This window comes from Equus caballus, chromosome 11 (genome assembly GCF_041296265.1).
Source record: "Equus caballus isolate H_3958 breed thoroughbred chromosome 11, TB-T2T, whole genome shotgun sequence".
Lineage (NCBI taxonomy): Eukaryota > Metazoa > Chordata > Mammalia > Perissodactyla > Equidae > Equus > Equus caballus.
The window spans coordinates 17,057,784-17,076,624 of NC_091694.1; the positions used below are offsets into that span (position 1 = coordinate 17,057,784).

The 18,841-nt window shown below is 34.7% G+C and overlaps 1 protein-coding gene across 1 annotated transcript in view; it reads right to left on the bottom strand.

The window, feature by feature from the left end:
* EFCAB3 (EF-hand calcium binding domain 3) overlaps positions 1-18,841 on the bottom strand; it is a 498,542-nt gene that overhangs the window by 355,279 nt on the left and 124,422 nt on the right. Inside the window, exons 30-35 of the mRNA XM_070227127.1 lie at positions 18,076-18,147; positions 16,275-16,418; positions 15,839-15,910; positions 11,401-11,463; positions 3,749-3,799; positions 3,405-3,509 (exon numbers count right to left, since the gene is read on the bottom strand). Of these exons, the coding sequence (XP_070083228.1) occupies positions 3,405-3,509; positions 3,749-3,799; positions 11,401-11,463; positions 15,839-15,910; positions 16,275-16,418; positions 18,076-18,147 (507 nt within the window). The remainder of the gene's footprint in view (positions 1-3,404; positions 3,510-3,748; positions 3,800-11,400; positions 11,464-15,838; positions 15,911-16,274; positions 16,419-18,075; positions 18,148-18,841) is intronic.

Genomic DNA, 18,841 nt, shown 5'->3' on the forward strand with positions numbered 1-18,841 from the left:
TTAAAGTGAGTACACTTATTAGCACACATAGTTGAGCTTATAATGATAATCCCCAAACCAATTGACAGTATTTTTCCAGATTTGTTATAGATTGGAAATTTATGTTGGGACCACAACAAAGAGGGCATTGGATACTATAAGTACTTTTTTACTTAGGTGATGTCACCAAGATGGTGAAATAGGAGACCCAAGCCTCTGTCCTCTAACACAGATGGACAATTAGACAGCTATCCACAAACAAAACACCTCTGGGAGAGCGCTGGAGTCTGCTTAAGAAACTTCAGCAACACAGTAGAACAAAAAAAACATGAGAATAACCACACAAAAAAGGAAGGAAGATAGTTTCATTTCACCTGCATCATTCCATCTCCCAAGCTGGCTTTGCTCAGTGCCAGGAGAGAACTCAGCTAGAAAGAGTTCCCCTCACCAGGAAAGGGAGAGGAGGGTGAGTGACCAGCTTTCCCCAGCCTTTCAAGACACTAAACAAAGGTTTGCTTTTGTTTCACCCCACCCAGAAAATGGGAAAGCTGAGACATATAATGATGGCAAAGAACAAGGAAGAAAAGCTGGGGCTACCAACAGTAGCTATGCAGTAGAGCAATCACGGTTCCCAAGGATCTGTTCTGTAGACAAACCTAGCAGCTTATGCCACGAAGAATGGCCACAAGAGCCATCACAGATTCCCTACAGATTTTACTGGCTTCCGTTCCACAGGTATTCACACTCACTGACACAAGCCACCTAAGTCCCTCCATGCTCTTCCAAAGTTGGAGGAATCACACTAAGAGAGTAGATCTTAAATGCTCTCACCACAAAAAAAATTGGGAATTATGTGAGGTGATGGATGTGTTAGCTAACCTTATTGTGGTAATCATTTCACAATATATACGTATATCAAACCGTCACGTTATACACCTTAAACTTACATAATATTAGATATCAATATCTCAGTAAAGCTGAGGAAAAGTCCATGATATTTTGATGTACTAGCAATGAAGAATTGAAAATTGAAAATATTTCGAATTTCCTTTTATAATAGTACCAACAACCATGAAATACTTAGGTATAAATCAAAGAAAATATGTGTGAGATATGTGTGCTTCAAACTATGAAACTCTCATAAGAGAAATCAAAGACTTAAATAAGTGGAGAGATACACCTTGTCATAGATTGGAAGGCTCAATACTGTTAAGGTGTCAATTTTCCCAAATTGATTGATAGATTAAATGCAATCTCAGTAAAATCACAGCAGGAAGTTTTGTAGAAACCAATAATCTGATTGTAAAATTTACGTGGAAAAGCAAAAAACAAAAAACTAGAATAGCCAAAACAACTTTGAAAAAAAAGAACAAAGTTGAAAGACTGACAGTAAGTAGCTAAAATCAAGCCTTATAATAGAAATACAGTAAAGGACAAACACAAAAATCAATGGAACTGAATAGACCACCCAGAAATGGAGGCACATACATATACTCATCAACTTATTTTCAACGAAGGGTGAAAGACACTTCAATGAATAAAAGACAGTCCTTTCAACAAATGGTGCTGGATCAACTGCATGTCAATGTGTTAAAAAAAAGAATCTCAAACTATGCAAAAACTAACTCAAAATGATCATAGACCTAAATGTAAAATCTAAAACTATAAAACTTCCAGCACTGTGCTTATGCTGTCCTATATGTTAGCTGCTAGCCACATGTGGCTATTGAATGCATGAAATGTGTATTGTCTAAATTGAGTTGTGCCATAAGAGTAAAATATCCAACAGATTTCAAAGTCTTAGTATGAACAAAGGAAAATAAAATGTTTCATTAGTAAGTTTTTACGTTGACTACAAGTTTAAATGATAATCTTTAGAATATTTTGAGTTAAATAAAATCTATTTTAATATTAATTTTACCTCTTTTAAAATTTATTAATGGGGCTACTAGAACATTTAAAATTACATACGAGGATTGCATTATATTACATGAGGATTGTTCTATACTTGTATTATAGGATAGCACTGTTCTAGAAGAAAACACAGGAGAAAATCTTTGTATCCTTGGGTTAGGTAAAGACTTCTTAGATACGACACAAAAAGCACTATTCATAAAAAATTATAAATTTTTCAAAGACACTGGTAAGAAAATGAAAAGATAAGTAACAGACTGGAAAGAAATGTTTACAGGGTACATATCAAACCTGCATCCAGAATATATAAAAGATTCTCAAAAGTCAATAAGTAGAAAAGAAACAACTCCATCAAAAAGTGGGCAAAATATTTGAGCAGACACTTCAGAAAAGACAGTATACAGATGGCAAATAAGAATATGTTGCTCAACGTCATCTGTCAGTAGGGAAACGCAAATTAAAGCCAAATGAAATACCACTACACATACTATGATAGCTACTAAAAAGGAAACTGACACTACCAAGTGCTAGTTAAGACTGCAGAGCAACTGAAATGCTTATATTGGTGATGGTACAGGCACTTTGGGAAACAGCGGCAGTTTTTTTTCATCAAGTTAAACATATACTTATCATACATCCCAGCAACCCCACTTCTAAGTGTTATCCCAAAAGAAATTAAAACTCATGTTCACACATAAGAACCTACAGGTTTGAATTTTGTGGTGATTTTTACTTATAATTGCCAAAAACTGGGGAAACTCATATGTCTCCTATAAAGACAAAGGATAGTAAAAGTTGCTAATTCATACAATAGAATACTATTTAGCAATATAAGGAAGGAATTATAGATACATTCAAATCCATGGATGAATCTTAAACACAAAATGTTGAAAAAAGAAGACATTTTGTGAAGATTACATACATTGGATTATACTGTATGTTTCTACTTAAATTCAGTCCTATAAGAGGCAAAACTAATCAATAATGATAAAAATGTGCAGTGATGTGGTTTTCCTCTTGGGAAGAGGCAAGTGACTGAATGGCAAGAAGCATCAGGGAATTCTCTGAGAAGCTGTAAATATCTATATCCTGATTGCAGTGTGAATTACACAAGTATATATATTTGTCAAAATTCACCATTTTATAACCTTAATCTGTAGTTTTATTGTATGTAAATTATAGATAATTTTTTAAATGAAAAACATTGGAGCAAAAATTTAGACTGTGTATAGTCATTGAGGATTTTTGAATAGCAGGGTAGCACATTAAAAACTGTGCTTTAGGAAGAATTATCTGACAGCGGAGTGAATCAGTTAATGTCTAAGAAGTCTACTATCTCTCAGCATATCAAATAATAAGAAGCAGAACTTTTGTAATGGCATGAAAACTTTTTTTAAATTTAGTCTAGATAATTCATATAAATATATTGTCAGAAACTCCCATGGAAAAGCCTCCAAACTAACAAGCTGAACAGTATCTAACAACCATAATGAGGTATTTTAAAGCCTCACTAGTAGCTGAAAGGTGTTCTAGTAGTTCCTGTTGTTCATCTTCTGTAAGTTTTATATCCATGTTTTTCAGAACAGCATCCACATTACTGAAATCAATCTTCCTTCCTTAGGAAATAAGAGCATGATGAGGATAAGGAAAATATCAAATCATATAGCACTGTGAAGCTCATGTGTTAGAAAAACACACAAAAAGAATGTTGCCACAGATATTACCATAAGTTTAAAAAGTTCATTTTACTTATTTGTATCTCTAGCATGTAACATAGTGTCTACTACTGCTGGTTATTCGGCAAAACTTTGTTCAGTGAATGAATTAGTTAGTTAATTAGCAAACTTTCACTCACCCATAGATGATCTCCTATCTTTTATCTCATTCTTGTTCACTGTTTTATCAACTGTAAAAATAAGAAACTAGGTCACTGGGGTAAATTATATTTATTGTGAATTTTATAAAATTATTAATGTAAACGTAGCAATTTTGGGATATTGTACACATTGATCTAAAATATAACCTGGTTTAATTCCAAATAAATATAAGGCACAGGAAAAAAAGGAAGCTCTCAAGAATCAATGAAGAAAACTAAAGAGATCATCAACTTAATATAGACTGCTATATATGTAGGTTATTATATATGAACCTCATGGTAATCACAAATCAGATACCTATAATAAATAAACAAATAATTAAGAGAAAGGAACCCAAACATAATACTAAAAAAAGCCATCAAACTACAAGGGAAGAGAGCAAGAGAAGAAGAAAGGAACAGATAAGAACTACTAAAACACCCAGAACAAAAGTAACAAAATGCCAATAAGTACATACTTAATAATAGTTACTTTAAATGTCAATAGACTAAATGCTCCAATCAAAAGGCATAGGGTGGCTGACTGGATGAAAAACAAGACCCATATATATCTTGCATACAAGAGACACGCTTCAGACCTAAAGACACTCACAAACTGAAAGTGAAGGGACAGAAAAAAGATACTCCATGCAAATGGCAATGAAAAGAAAGCGGGGGTAGCAATGCTTATATCAGACAAAACAGAATTTAAAACAAAAACTGTAACAAGAGACAAAGACGGGCACTACATAATGATAAAGGGATCAATCCAGTAAGAGGATATAACACTTGTAAATATCTATGCACCCAACATAGGAGCACCTAAATATATACAGGAATTACTAACAGACATAAAAAGAGAAATATACAGTAACACAATAATAGTAGGGGACTTTAACACTCCACTTACACCAATAGATGGATCATCCAAACAGAAGATCAATAAGCAAACATTGGCCTTAAATGACACATTAGACAAAACGGACTTAGTAGATATATACAGAACATTCCATCCCAAAACAACAGAATACAAATTCTTTTCAAATGTACATGGAACATTCTCTAGAATAGATTACATATTAGGCCACAAAACAAGTCTCAATAAATTTAATAAGATTTCTTAAATAAATTTAAGAAATAATACCAAGCATCTTTTCTGACCATAATGGTATAAAACCAGAAATCAACTACAGGAAGAAAATCAGAAAAGCCACAAATATGTGGAGGTTAAAAAAAATGCTACTGAACAACAATTGATCAATGGAGAAATCAAAAAAGACCTGGAGACAAATGAAAATGAAAATATGACATGCCAAAATCTGTCAGATACAGCAAACGTGGTTCTAAGAGGGAAGTTTATAGCAATACAGGCCTATCTCAACAAACAAGAAAAATCCCAAGTAAACAATCTAACAGTGCACCTAACGGAACTGGAAAAAGAAGAACAAAGTCCCAAATCAGAAGAAGGAAGGAAATAATACAAATTAGAGCAGAAATAAATGAAATAAAGACTTAAGAAACAATAGAAGAAATCAATGAAATCAAGAGTTAGTTCTTTGAAAAGATACTCAAAATTGACAAACCTTTAGCTAGACTCACCAAGGAAAAATACAGAGAAGGCTCAAATAAATAAAATCAGAAATGAAAGAAGAGAAATTACAACAAACACCTCAGAAATACAAAAGATTCTAAGAGAATACTATGAAAAGCTATACACTGACAAATCGGATAATCTAGAAGAAATGAATAAATTCTTAGAAACATACAACTTTCCAAAACTGAATCAAGAGGAAGTAAAGAATTTGAATGACCAATCACCAGTAAGGAGATCAAAACAGTAATCAAAAACCTCGCGAAAAATAAAACTCCAGGACTAGACAGCTTCCCTGGTGAATTCTCCCAAACATTCAAAGAAGACTTAATACCTATCCTTCTTAAATTCTTCAAAAAAATTGAAGAGGAGGGGAAGCTTCCTAACTCATTCTATGAAACTAACACTACCCTGATACCAAAACCAGACAAGGACAACACAAAAAAAGAAAATTACAGGCCAATATCACTGATGAAGATCGATGCAAAAATCCTCAACTAAATACTAGCAAAGCGAATACAACAATACATTAAAAAGATCATACATCATGATTAAGTGGGATTTATTCCAGAGATGCAGGGATGGTTCAACATCTGCAAATCAATCAACATGATACACCACATTAACAAAATGAAGAATAAAAATCACATGATCTCAATAGATGCAGAGAAAACATTTGACAAGATACAACATCCATTTATGATAAGCACTCCAAATAAATGGGTATAGAAGGAAAGTACCTCAATATAATAAAGGCCATATATGACAAACCCACAGCTAATATCATTCTCATTGGAGAGAAACTGAAAGCTATCCCTCTAAGAACAGGAACCAGAAAAGGATGCCCACTTTCACCACTCTTATTTAACGTAGTATTGGAAGTCCCAGCCAGAGTCATCAGGCAATAAAAAGAAATAAAAGAGATCCAAATTGGAAAGGAAGAAGTGAAACTGTCATTATTTTCAGATGACATTATTTTATATATAGAAAACCCTAAAGAATCCATCAAAAAATTTTTAGAAATAAATGAACACAGCTAAATTGCAGGATACAAAATCAAAAATAACTTGCATCTCTATACAGTAACAATGAAGTAGCAGAAAGAGAAATTAAGAATACAACTTCCACAAAAAGAATAAAATATCTAGGAATAAACTTAACCAAAGAGGTGAAAGATCTGTAAACTGAAAATTTTTTGTTGAAAGAAACATAAAACCGTGTTGAAAGAAATTGAAGAAGACACCAAGAAATGGAAAAATATTCCATGCTCTTGGATTGGAAGAATTAACATCGTTAAAATGTCCATACTTCCTAAAGCAATCTGCAGATTCAATGCAATCCCTATCAAAGTTCCAACAACACTTTTCTTAGAAATGGAACAAAGAATCCTAAAATTTATATGGAAAAACAAAAGACCTCGAATAGCCAAAGGAATCCTGAGGAAAAAGAACAAAGCTAGCGATATCACATTCTCTGATTTCAAAATATAGTACAAACCTATAGTAACCAAGACAGCATGGTACTGGCACAAAAACAGACACACAGAGCAATGGAACAGAATCGAGAGCTCAGAAATAAACCAACACAACTATGGACAGCTAATTTTCGACAAGGGAACCAAGAACATACAATGTAGACAGGCAAGTCTCTTCAATAAATGGTGTTGGTAACACTAGACAGCCACATGGAAAAGAATGAAAGTAGACCATTATCTTACACCATGCACAAAAATCAACTCAAAATGGATTAAAGACTTGAATGTAAGACCTGAAACCATGAAACTTCTAGAATAAACATAGGCCATACGCTCTTCAACATCAGTCTTAGCAACATATTTTCAAGTACCAGGTCTGACCAGGCAAGGGAAACAATAAAAAAAATAAACAAATGAGACTACATCAAACTAAAAAGCTTCTGCACAGCAAAGGAAACCATTAACAAACTAAAAGACAATCTAACACTTGGGAGAAGATATTTGCAAACCATATGTCTGATAAGGCGTTAATATCCAAAACACATAAAGAACTCATACATCTCAACCCAAAAAGCTAACAACCCAATTAAAAAATGGGCAAAAGATCTGAACAGAGATTTCTCCAAAGAAGATATACAGATGGCCAACAGGCACATGGAAAGATGTTCAACATCGCTAACTAGCAGGGAAACGCAAATCAAAACTACAAGGGGATATTACCTCACTCCCATCAGAATGGCTATAATTAACAAGACAGGAAATAACAAGTGTTGGAGAGGATGTGGAGAAAAGGGAACTCTCATACACTGCTGGTGGGAGTGTAAACTGGTGGAGCCACTATGAAAAACAGTATGGAGATTCTTCAAGAAAATTAAGAACAGAACTAACCATATGATCCAGTGATTCCACTGCTGAGTGTTTATCCAAAGAGCATGAAAACATGAATGTGTAAAGATACATGCACCACTATGTTCATTGCAGCATTATTCACAATAGCCACGACTTGGAAGTAACATGGGTGCCCATCAAGGGATGAATGGATAAAGACGATGTGGTATATACACACAATGGAATACTACTCAGCCATAAAAAATGATGAAATCTGGCCATTTGTGACAACATGGATGGACCCTGAGGGTATTATGCCAAGCAAAATAAGTTAGAGGGCGAAAGTCAAATACTGTATGATCTCACTCAGAAATAAAAGACAAAAACAACAACAAACAGTCACATAAAGACAGAGATTGGATTGGTTGTTATCAGAGGGGAAGTGGGTAGGGAGGAGGGTAAAATGAGTGATTAGGCATATGAGTATGGTGATGAATTGTAGTTAGTCTTTGGGTGGTGAATATGATGTAATCTACACAGAAATCAAAACATAATGATGTACACCTGAAATTTATATAATGTTATAAACCAACGTTACCACAATAAAAAAAAAATAAAGAGCATCAAAAAAAAAAAAAAGAGAATCAATGAAGATTATTGTTTCTGAGAGATAATGAATCAACTGCAAAATAAGGCACTTTGAAATACATAACAGACAAAAAAAATCAGTATTCAAGCTTTGTAGTATCTTTCAGAACTTGGAATGAGTTCCTTTGCAGGAGATGATGGAGAGAAGACATATTCATTCTGCTGATGTAACGAGATAGGGGCATGGAATCATTTTTCCCTGTTATCTAACAAAAATAAAACTTTAAAGCAATCCATTTTAGTGAGCTGCCCCTTCCAATTGTGCAAAACCTACCAAGAAAATGGGGCCTGTGCCTGATAGTCCATTTGGAGCCCTGGAAGGCAGCAAGACAGACAGACTTTCCTGAGAAAACAGAGCAAGTGGAAAGTAGAGAAAAAATGAGAGCATTGCTATCTAAGAAGGAGAGTCTAGGACAGCCACCAAGTTTTCCACAGCCCCAGCATGGCGTAAAGAATAGCAAAAGATTTCCTGTGACACAGTAAAAGGAGCAGAGGTTGGTGAGAGAAGAGCCAAAGCCCCAAAGCGGCCTGACAATCAAGCTGAGGTGCACAGCAACAAGTAACAGTACAGACTGCAAGATAAAACACCAGAAGAAAATGCAGGTCATTCAATGAATGCCAGCATGAAAGAGAACAATATATGAGGCTTGGGGGCCAGCCGCGTGGCCAAGTGGTTGAGTTCGCGCGCTCTGCTTTGGCGGCCCTGTGTTTCGACGGTTCGGATCCTGGGCATGGACATGGCACCGCTCATCAGGCCATGCTGAGTGGCCTCCCAAATGGCACAACCAGAAAGAGCTACAACTAGACTGTACAACTATGTACTGGGGGGAGGGTGTTTAAAAAGTATATATATGAGGCTCAGAGCACACATGTTATCATGAAGATATCTGAAGAGCAGGCACCTACCTCCCTTTCCCCACCCACCCCGACATGAGCCTTCCAGAGCATAGACACAACCATCTGGAGAAGGGAGAAATGAAAAGATCTTTATTCAACTTATGAAAGTGCTGATATGAACAGAATTTAACCTAGTAGTTAAGATCATGTTTTCTACCACTCAGAATACAAACTCATGTGGGTAAAAACTGCAATGTCCCTAATTTCTCTAAGTTAAGACATAGAAAAATAAAAGCAAACTTTTGTACACTTGAGTTTTTGACCTAAGAAATTTGCAACTTGCAAAATTTATGTAACTAACACTCAGTAGACTGTAGCCTCCATGAACTAGTCAGAAACTATCTTTTGGTGATTTTAAGGAATTTATATCCTACTTTTGTTTTTCTTATTTTCATTTCCATGTTTTCTTGTCACACACCAGAGAACTTCCTCCAGTTGTCAAGGAGAAGTTTAGGATAACCTCCTGCTGGCCTGGTCTTGGAACATGCTCTGCACTATTGAATCAGTATACTTACCAATGTTAGATGATCATCCCTTCTCCCTTGGCTCAGCTCTGGCCCTCCTGGCTGGGTTCCCCTTGGTCGTCTGTGCTGGAGCACCCTCACCAGAGCTTTTGGCCATAACTGCCAGTTGTTCTCACTGAGCTCTCAGCTGACAGAACTGGGTTTCCTCTGCATTTGGTCATCTCTATTTTGACCCCTTAACTACAAGAACCTGGCTGCGGCTGCTCACATCCCCATTCTGACTCTTTGTGCCCTCTCATCTGCTCCCCACGCCATCCATACACCCACACACACTAGTCCTTCCACTGGGACCGCTTTTACCACCTATCCTGGTCTATGAAGGTAGAGTTAGAAAGGGCTACTTAAGCTGTGTTCCAACTCTTCTGAAACCGCGGGCATTGGGGAAATGAGCAGCCATCTGCCCTGCATCCTCTGTTTTCACTGACCAATTCATTTAGTCATGTTTCCTTCCCATCCAGTTCCCTGTCACTGTCAATTAGGCCCTTGCTCTTTCAAGCTCCCCTTGCCCGTGGAATATCGTCTGGTCCTAGCTGTGGTTCCCATCACTCCCCCATCACCCGCTTTGGTTAACCTTGTGCCTGTCTCATGTATGATCACATCACCAAAAAGGGGGAGGGTGAGATAAGAATTTTTTTCACATTTTGTAATCACATAAAAATAGTAGACAAATTGCCTAATGGTTGGGTTTGTCTACAATTTTCAACATTAGTGATTATTTTTTGGTTCTGTCTGCCAGTTAAAGGGTTTGTCACTGTTAATTCAAATAAACAATAATGCACCGTATCCCTATGCATAAAATGTTCTTCTAATTATAAGGATGAAAATTCTGCCCTTTAAAAATTGTTTTAAAAAAAACTTGTATTTTGTAAATTTTTTTTTCCTGCTTTGAGCTATGTAGTGGCAGTGAAACATACACCTATCTTTGTTCTATAGAAATGCTTTTCTTCAAAGAAGCTGATTTTTGTTAATGTCTTGATTATGGTCTCCACGTACAGACTAGTGCTTTTAAAAAAGGATGGAAAAAGCGAAAAAAAACAATTTAAAAAAGTTACAGAATGTTGTGTGCCGGGCCTTTCTTGACATAGTGGACTGGGTGTAAATATTAATGGTGGCAGCATAGGAGCCCACCCTGCTGGAGCACTTCTCTCAGGTACTCTGACTTGCTCTGAACCTTGGGAAGTCTCTATTCTGTCTTCTGGGCACCCGGCAGTGTATGGAAAGGTCACTCTGCTTTCCTACTATATTATAATCTTCTGAAGGACCGAAATCATGTCTTATTAAATTCTATAGTCTCAGTGTCTGGCAGAGTATATAGAACATAGGGGGACCTTAAAAATGCCTGTTGAATCAGTGATAGAGGAAGGGATGCCAAAGTATTCCTATAAATATAAATTTAGATCAAAAGCACTAAAATAGCCAATACATATCCTTGTTTCTTCTGTACTACCCAAATGAAGCTCTTGGAAACCATAAAATTTATTCCCAAGGATGGCAACCTAAAGCATGACATTTAAGCTAATTTTTTTTTATTACTTTTTATCATTTGCCATGGTTCTTTCTATATGAATTTCATATCTAAGAAGTTTTCATTTATAAAAGGACTTCTCAGAAGACAGAACTATGTGGGCCATGTCTACGTATATGTCACCTTTAATTGACAGGTCCTTCAGAATCTCACAAAATTCTTTACCTGACATCTCCATCCTCATGTTTCCTAGGAAGGTGTCTAGATTGCTGTCATCAATCCTATTTCCTAGGAAAAAACAGAAATGACAAAAGCCATGAGAATGGGAAATAGTAATAATTTTCAATTATGAAAAATCTTCCTATATCTTCATATTGTTATAGTCAATTTCAGCGTGAAAAGGAGAGGCTTTTTGATGTGTATTCAGATGCACGCTTTAAGTTATTCTATCAGAAACAGAAATACGTTCTTTTTATCATTTTACAGGGAATATGGCTATAAAGTACAGGAACATTTAACATAGTATAGCCCATATGATACTGGACATGAAGTATTACCCACTGATACTGAGGAAACAGTTAGAAGGCAATATTTGACATGTGGCAAATAAAGTGTCATGTAGCCACAGAATGGGGAATCAATTTTCAGCTTGTACTCTGAGGAGGAAGTGATTTTTTTTTTCCAAAATGATAAATTCAGTATTCTCTGCCAGTCAATTCATCAGGAAGACATAACCATCACAAATGCAGATGCACTGAATAAGAGAGTCTAAAAATACATAAAACAAAATTGACAAAATTTAAGGAAGAAATAGAAAATATAACAATCATAATAGAAATTTTAGTACCTCTCTCTCAACAATTGATGGAATAACTAAAAAAAGTCAGTACAAACAGATGATTGAGGAAGCTATCAACCACCTTTACCTAATTCATATTTATAACATACTATACTCTTCAAGTGCAGAATACACATTTTCAACTGCACAGAGTACATTTACCAAAATGGACCATATACTGGGCCATAAAACAAATACCAAGAAATTGAAAAACATTGAAATCATAAAGCATCTTTTCTCTGACCATAACGTAATTAAATTACAAGTCACAATTAAAAAAAACTAAGAAAACTCCAAATATTTAGAAATTAAATGACACACTTCCAAATAGTCCATGGATCAGAGATGAAAGCACAAAGGACATTAAAACATATCTCAAACTAAATTATAATTAAAATAAAACATAACATTTATTGGATGCAGCTAAGGTAGTGTTTGGCAAGAAGTTTACAGGTCTGCATGGTTATATTAGAAAAGAAGAGAGACCAAAGTTTCCGCCTTAAGAAGCTAGAAAAAGAGTGAAGTAGATCCAAAGTCAGTAAAAGGAAAGAAATAACAAAGATAAAAGCAGAAATCAACAAAATACAAAACAGATAAAATATAGAGAAAATTATCAAAGCCAAAAATTGGTTCTTTGAGAAGATTAGCAGAATTGATGAAGCCCAAGAAGGACTGGTCAAGGAAAAAAAGAGAAAACAGAAACTGCCAATCTCAGGAATATAAGAGGGTAATCACAATAGACTGTACAAACATAAACAAGATAATAAGAGAATATTATGAACAAATTTATGCCAACAAATGTGACAAATTAGATGAAATAGAAAAATTCTTGAAAAATACAGGTTACCAAAACTGACAAGATGGCATAGAAAACATGAATAGTCCTATATCTGGTAAAGTGATTTCATAATTAAAAACCTTTCCACAGAGAAAATTCCACGCCCAAATGGTCTTACTGTTGAATTCTACCAAATAGTTAAGGGAAAAAAAAATTTCCAAACTTACACAAACTTTTTCAGAAAATAAATAAGGAGGTAACACTTCTAACTCATTTTGAGGCCAATATTACCCTGAAACCAAAACTTAGACAAAGGCATCACAGGAAAACTATAGACCACTATCTCTCATGAACATAAACACAAAAATTTAGCAAAACATTGTCAACTTGAATCCAGCAATATGTGAAAAGGGCAATACCATGCCCAAGTGAAGTTTCTCCAGGCACTACGAGATTGGTTTAACATTTGACAATCATTATAATTCACCATATCAACAGAATAATGGAGAAAAATAATATGATTATCGTAAAAGATAGGAAAAGAATTTTACTAAATTCAACAACCATTTATAATAAATGTTGCAGTAAATTGGAAAGAGTAAGGGAAATTCCTCAAACTGGGCCTTTAATTAAAAAAACCTACATCTAACCTACCTAATGGTAAAAACCTGAATGTTTTATCCCTAAGATCAGAATAAAGTAAGATGCTCATTCTCAACACTCCTATTTAACGTTAGAATGGAGGTGCTAGCCAATAAAATAAGGTAAGAATAAGAAAAAGAAATAAAAGGCATAGGGAATTGGAAGAAAGAAGTAAAACTGTGTCTATCTCCAGATTACATAATTATTTACATAAAAAATTCTAAAGAATTTACAAAATACCAGGGCTAATAAGAAAATTTAGCAAAGCCACAGGGTACAAGGGTAATATACATAAATAGATTCTATTTTATCATATTAGCAGCAAACAATTTTTCAATTTTATTCTTCAACATAGTGTCTCCAAATTGTCTTGTGAAGTCACAGGAAAATTAATATGTGTGATACAAAAGTTTCTGTACCATCTTGAAGTTAGCCTTGGAAAATGAGCGAGAAAGTGAAGATAATAGGATTGAGAATGGTGATGGGGGCTTCAACCATAACTAAATATTTTAATTTCTTTTAAAAATAAACAAAGGTCCAAATACAATGTAAGAAACTGTTAAAATGTGCCAAATCTACTATTTTCTACACTTTTCCGTGTGTTTGAAATATTTCATAATTTATCATTTCTAAAATTATCAAAATAAGACAAAAAATAAAAAGAGTTCTGTGATCTAGAAGAATCAGGGTCTGCTATATATCAACTATATCAAACTCTTAAACATACAAAGTCTCTAATAGTCTGGAAGTAGAGAAATTTGCTTGTTTTCTACTTCAGTGTTTTCCAAATTTAGCCACAGAACTCTTTTTTTTCTTTATAACATACCATTTAATATCCCATGGGCCAGCATTCACAGATAGCAGTTTTTGAGACACTGCTTCATAATTTATACCCAATTACTTTCCAAAATAATTTGAAGAATTATTCAATGAAAAATTAATATATTTAAAATAGAATTAAAAATTCAAAAACACATTAGAACAAGGTAGTAAATAACAAACAAAGCCAACACAGTTACAGTGATTAAATATTAAAGTTAGGTCTGAACTTTCTGGTAGCTAAGACACAAAGGGGAATTCAGGTTATCATCTACACAAAAAAGCACACTGGTCTTTGGGAGAGAGAAGGTGTTTTCTGATATTAAATTTCAAGAGACATTTCTCATATTCACCACTAAATAACATAATGGACGATCTCTTCAGGAGATACAGCACACTTTGATATGGTTGTTTTTAATGCCAGTTCTCAAAAACAGATGAGGTATATTATTAAGAAATTGCCCCAAATAAGGCATTTCTACAAAACATCTCTTCATAAATATTTTTGGTTTGTCAAAGCTATACATGTGTGCCTATCCAAAAGTAGGTGGAAATAGTCAAAGAAGTAAACCTTCAGCTTCTGAAACAACAGAGGGCATTTAAAAATGTACAATACAAAGTGATCTGGAAGTGAATATAGTTTTGGCTTGAAGTTAGAATTATTCTTCTCACCTAAATATGCAAAATATAAAACATTACTTCCTTTTCAATACCATAGAGGCAAGAAAGGGCAGCTCATCACAGAACCCAGAGGCCTGAGATTACATAAATACTATGCAAACCAAAAGAAGAAAAGGGTCCTTAACATTATGCTTGACAAATGTTGTACTAAAATTAAACTTTGAGTTAGTGTATAAAGAGAGATTGAAAAAAAGTGGAGCCCAGACAAAGAAATAACCAAAGAAAACAAAGTTCAAATAACAAAAAAAGAGAAGAAAAATTCTCCCAACGATGAGAATAAGGGTTTTCACCAGTTTTTTTTTTTCTCCCCAAATCCCCCCAGTACATAGTTGTATATTTTTTAGTTGTGGGTCCTTCTAGTTGTGGCATGTTGGACACTGCCTCAGCATGGCCTGATGAGCGGTGCCATGTCCCCACCCAGGACCCAAAACAGCAAAACCCTGGGCCACCAAAGTGGAGCGTGTGAACTTGACTACTCGGCCACGGGGCTGGCCCCTCACCAGTTTCTTAATGAAGAATTATAAATCAATATCAGGAACCCACTGTTTATCATATGTTAATATGTCTCATACAATTACACTTTAGTTAAAGTAGAGTAATTTGCAAATAACCTAATTCCAAGTGTTAGTTCAGTCATTTTTAACTAATATTATTACCTTCATAAGATCCTTAGGGAAACATAATCACAGTCAAGACTAGGCAGAAGAGGTAACCAGTACTCCCCATAAAGATCATGGTCTTTTTTAGTTGTGCTGCACGTTTGACATGCATGGAATAAAGACATTAGAAAATTCTGCCAGTGTTAAATCAGTTTAAGACCGTCTCAAAAGCTATGTGGCGTTTTCCCAAGAGATCTACAACACATGTCATTACCTATCTTCATTCAACTGAAAATTCTTACTCACTTTCAAGTAGAGATGAAAATTCTGAATTGACCAAATTGCCCATAAACTCTTCTAAATTTACTGTCCCATCCTCTGAAAGAAAAATGCATGTCAGGGAACATGGAAAAGGTAACTGATCAAAGATAAGAGATAGGCGATTATAGTATAATTGCTATACTGAAAAACAACTTATAGATTTGGCCTTGAAATATTGTTAAAGATACATATTCAATCATAAAGACAGATTCACATGTATCATTCAGACACATACAGACTTATCCCCTATAGATCCTCCTTTGTATGATGCTCCTGAAAATAACTAGAACTCAACTGGGAAATAAGTAGAAAAAAGCCTTCGATAATCCATGAAGCAGAAAACCCTTTAAGGATTCTTGAAAAGTTCAAACAGATGCATGTCAGCTAAGATAAAGAATACCTAGAAACATTAAATACTCACCTGTGAGAGCCACATTCTTCAATGCTCTTTCAATCACATCTTGTGGTAATGGAACTCCTATACTTTTCATCATGGAGCCTAGGTCATCAGGATTGGCCACATTTTTCCTAATGGAGACCAGAACTTTCAAGAGGTTGTCTATTTCTATATTCAAAAAAATATACAATGTATGAAGATTTAAAAAACACTCAAATATCAATAGTAGGTCATGAACAATAATAATAATAACAATAACAACTACTACTATTACCACTTATTGAGTATTCAGTCTGAGCTTGCTAGGCACCTTGCCAAGTGCTTTACATACGCCATCTCATTTAATCCCACAAAAATTCTGTGAGGTTGGTACCAATATTTCCCTTATTTAACAGATAAGGAAACCTAGCCTTAGAGAGGCTATTCTGTCTAAGCATACACAGCTACTAAATGTGAAGTCAATTTTTAAGCCCAGGGTGTCTGATTTCATAGGCAGAATATTTAACCATGATGCTAACCAAGTCATTGCAGATATTTATACTTGAGATTTAAGAATGATTACATAAAAAGAAATCTCAGAACATCTGCTTATACTTCTCTTTATCATATCTGAAGCTGGAAATTCCACTAAAGCTACGTTAACTAATTGTAAAAGTAATTCTCTTGTCAAACATTGGATAACTGGTCATAGATCGATGTGACTATTCTCAATTTTTCTTCATTCATCGGATACTTGTATGTACCAACACACACACATAAAAATGACCCCAAATAATGGAGAGATTGGCACTGCTATATCAATACCACAAAAAGGTATTATTTATTTTTGAAAGCATCACGTATAAATTATTCATTCAAGTAAGAAAAAATCTTTAAATTTTGTATTATGATAAACACTATCATATCATAAACATTAACCCTGTAACAGATTTGCTTATAAACCACATTATCTAGGAGAGTTTTTATAGGCCTTATTTAGAAAACAAAGGATTAAGGACAAAATAGTTGGTCAATTGAAAAAACATACCATTTTGGCCACATCCTAAACACCCAGGCTCTAGAGAACAACTTCATTTTGTACCTACCTAAATTAAGCCTTTTGAATTTAGTTCAGTTTCAGTTTTGGAAAGAGTCTAGAAGAAATTAAGCCATTTCAATTAATCTCAAGAATATGGGCTGCTCCAAGGAGACTGAGGGAATTGAAAATAGTTGTGAATTTACTAACCTAGGCTCATTTAGCCTAAACTTCAAGAAAACCCAGTAGTTCCACAGGCTTCTCTAGCAGATGAAGATGCCAGTTAACTGAAGACATTAAAACTAGATTACATCCAATGTCTCATGGCTAAGGTAGTAGAGTAATGGGAAGAATACCACAGAGGAAGTCTACATGTTTCAACATGTTCCTATATGTTTTAATAGTTAATTTTCTCATGATAAAAATGATAAAATCACATTTTAATAAAGGGATAATAAAATAGAAAAAGAGGAAGGAACACTGTTCTTATTCCCACAGGATTTCAGTAAAATGACCAAGACATGGCCAACTGATGGCAGCCATCTTGGATCACAAACTTGGATACTAGAATGAATCATCCAGATAGATTTTGTATATTTACCCCTTTTTGAGTGATGGAAAAATATACTATAATCTAGAAAATATAAGTCAAGAAAAGGTCAGGGCTAGGATCCCCTATTGATTCCTCATCCAAAGTAGATTTGTTATACATATGATGTGGTTTACAGCATTAGAAAACTGCACAAATGAATACAATCAAAACTAAACAATTCGACTCAAAATTTTTATTGTTAAAAACTTCTGACTCACTTGAACCTTTTGTAAAATATGGCGTTTGCATCAACCTAGTCAGGCAATCTTTTAAGTCCACTTTCCCTTCATCTGAAAATGAAACATAAAGGAATGAATGGCCTTTGGTCCAAAGATACAAAAGAATGAGGTCAGAAAATATGCATGCCTACTAAACTTTCAAAACCAATGTTAGTCCTATGTTTTTCTAACTTTGATTCTCCTAAACACCTCTCAGACTAACTATGAAAAAGAATATGATTATGATGACCCTGGTGGTCTTTTTCATTGTAAAGCCAATGAGTATTTTACGTATTTTACACATACCTTAACCAGCTGGGACCATTGTTTTGGTATGTTTTCTCTCTGATATGATATTCTTTTAATTTTTCAGCATTACAAGTCCTACTATAACTACCTACGTTTTCATGGAAGACAATTTATCCACTAGAAGATAAGTGCCATAAACCAAACTCAACCATACTATCTAAAGAAGACTGTATATACTTATAAACAAAGATATATTAATTAAGGAAACGTGCGATCTTTTGCTTTCTATCAGTCATACTTGGAACTTAAGAAGAAAAAGACCACCACAAGGCTCTGCAAGTAAGCTAAACATCCCACTGGTAGGATTCCAAAAACATCAGTGTAGCCCTTTGAGGACTGTGAGGAAATTAAACTGGTAGTGTGAATCACCATACTAAGGCTTAGGCTTTTGTTTCATAGGCTTGAGACAGCTTCACAGCTCCTGATCAATAAGAACCCATGATTCAAACCTCAGGAG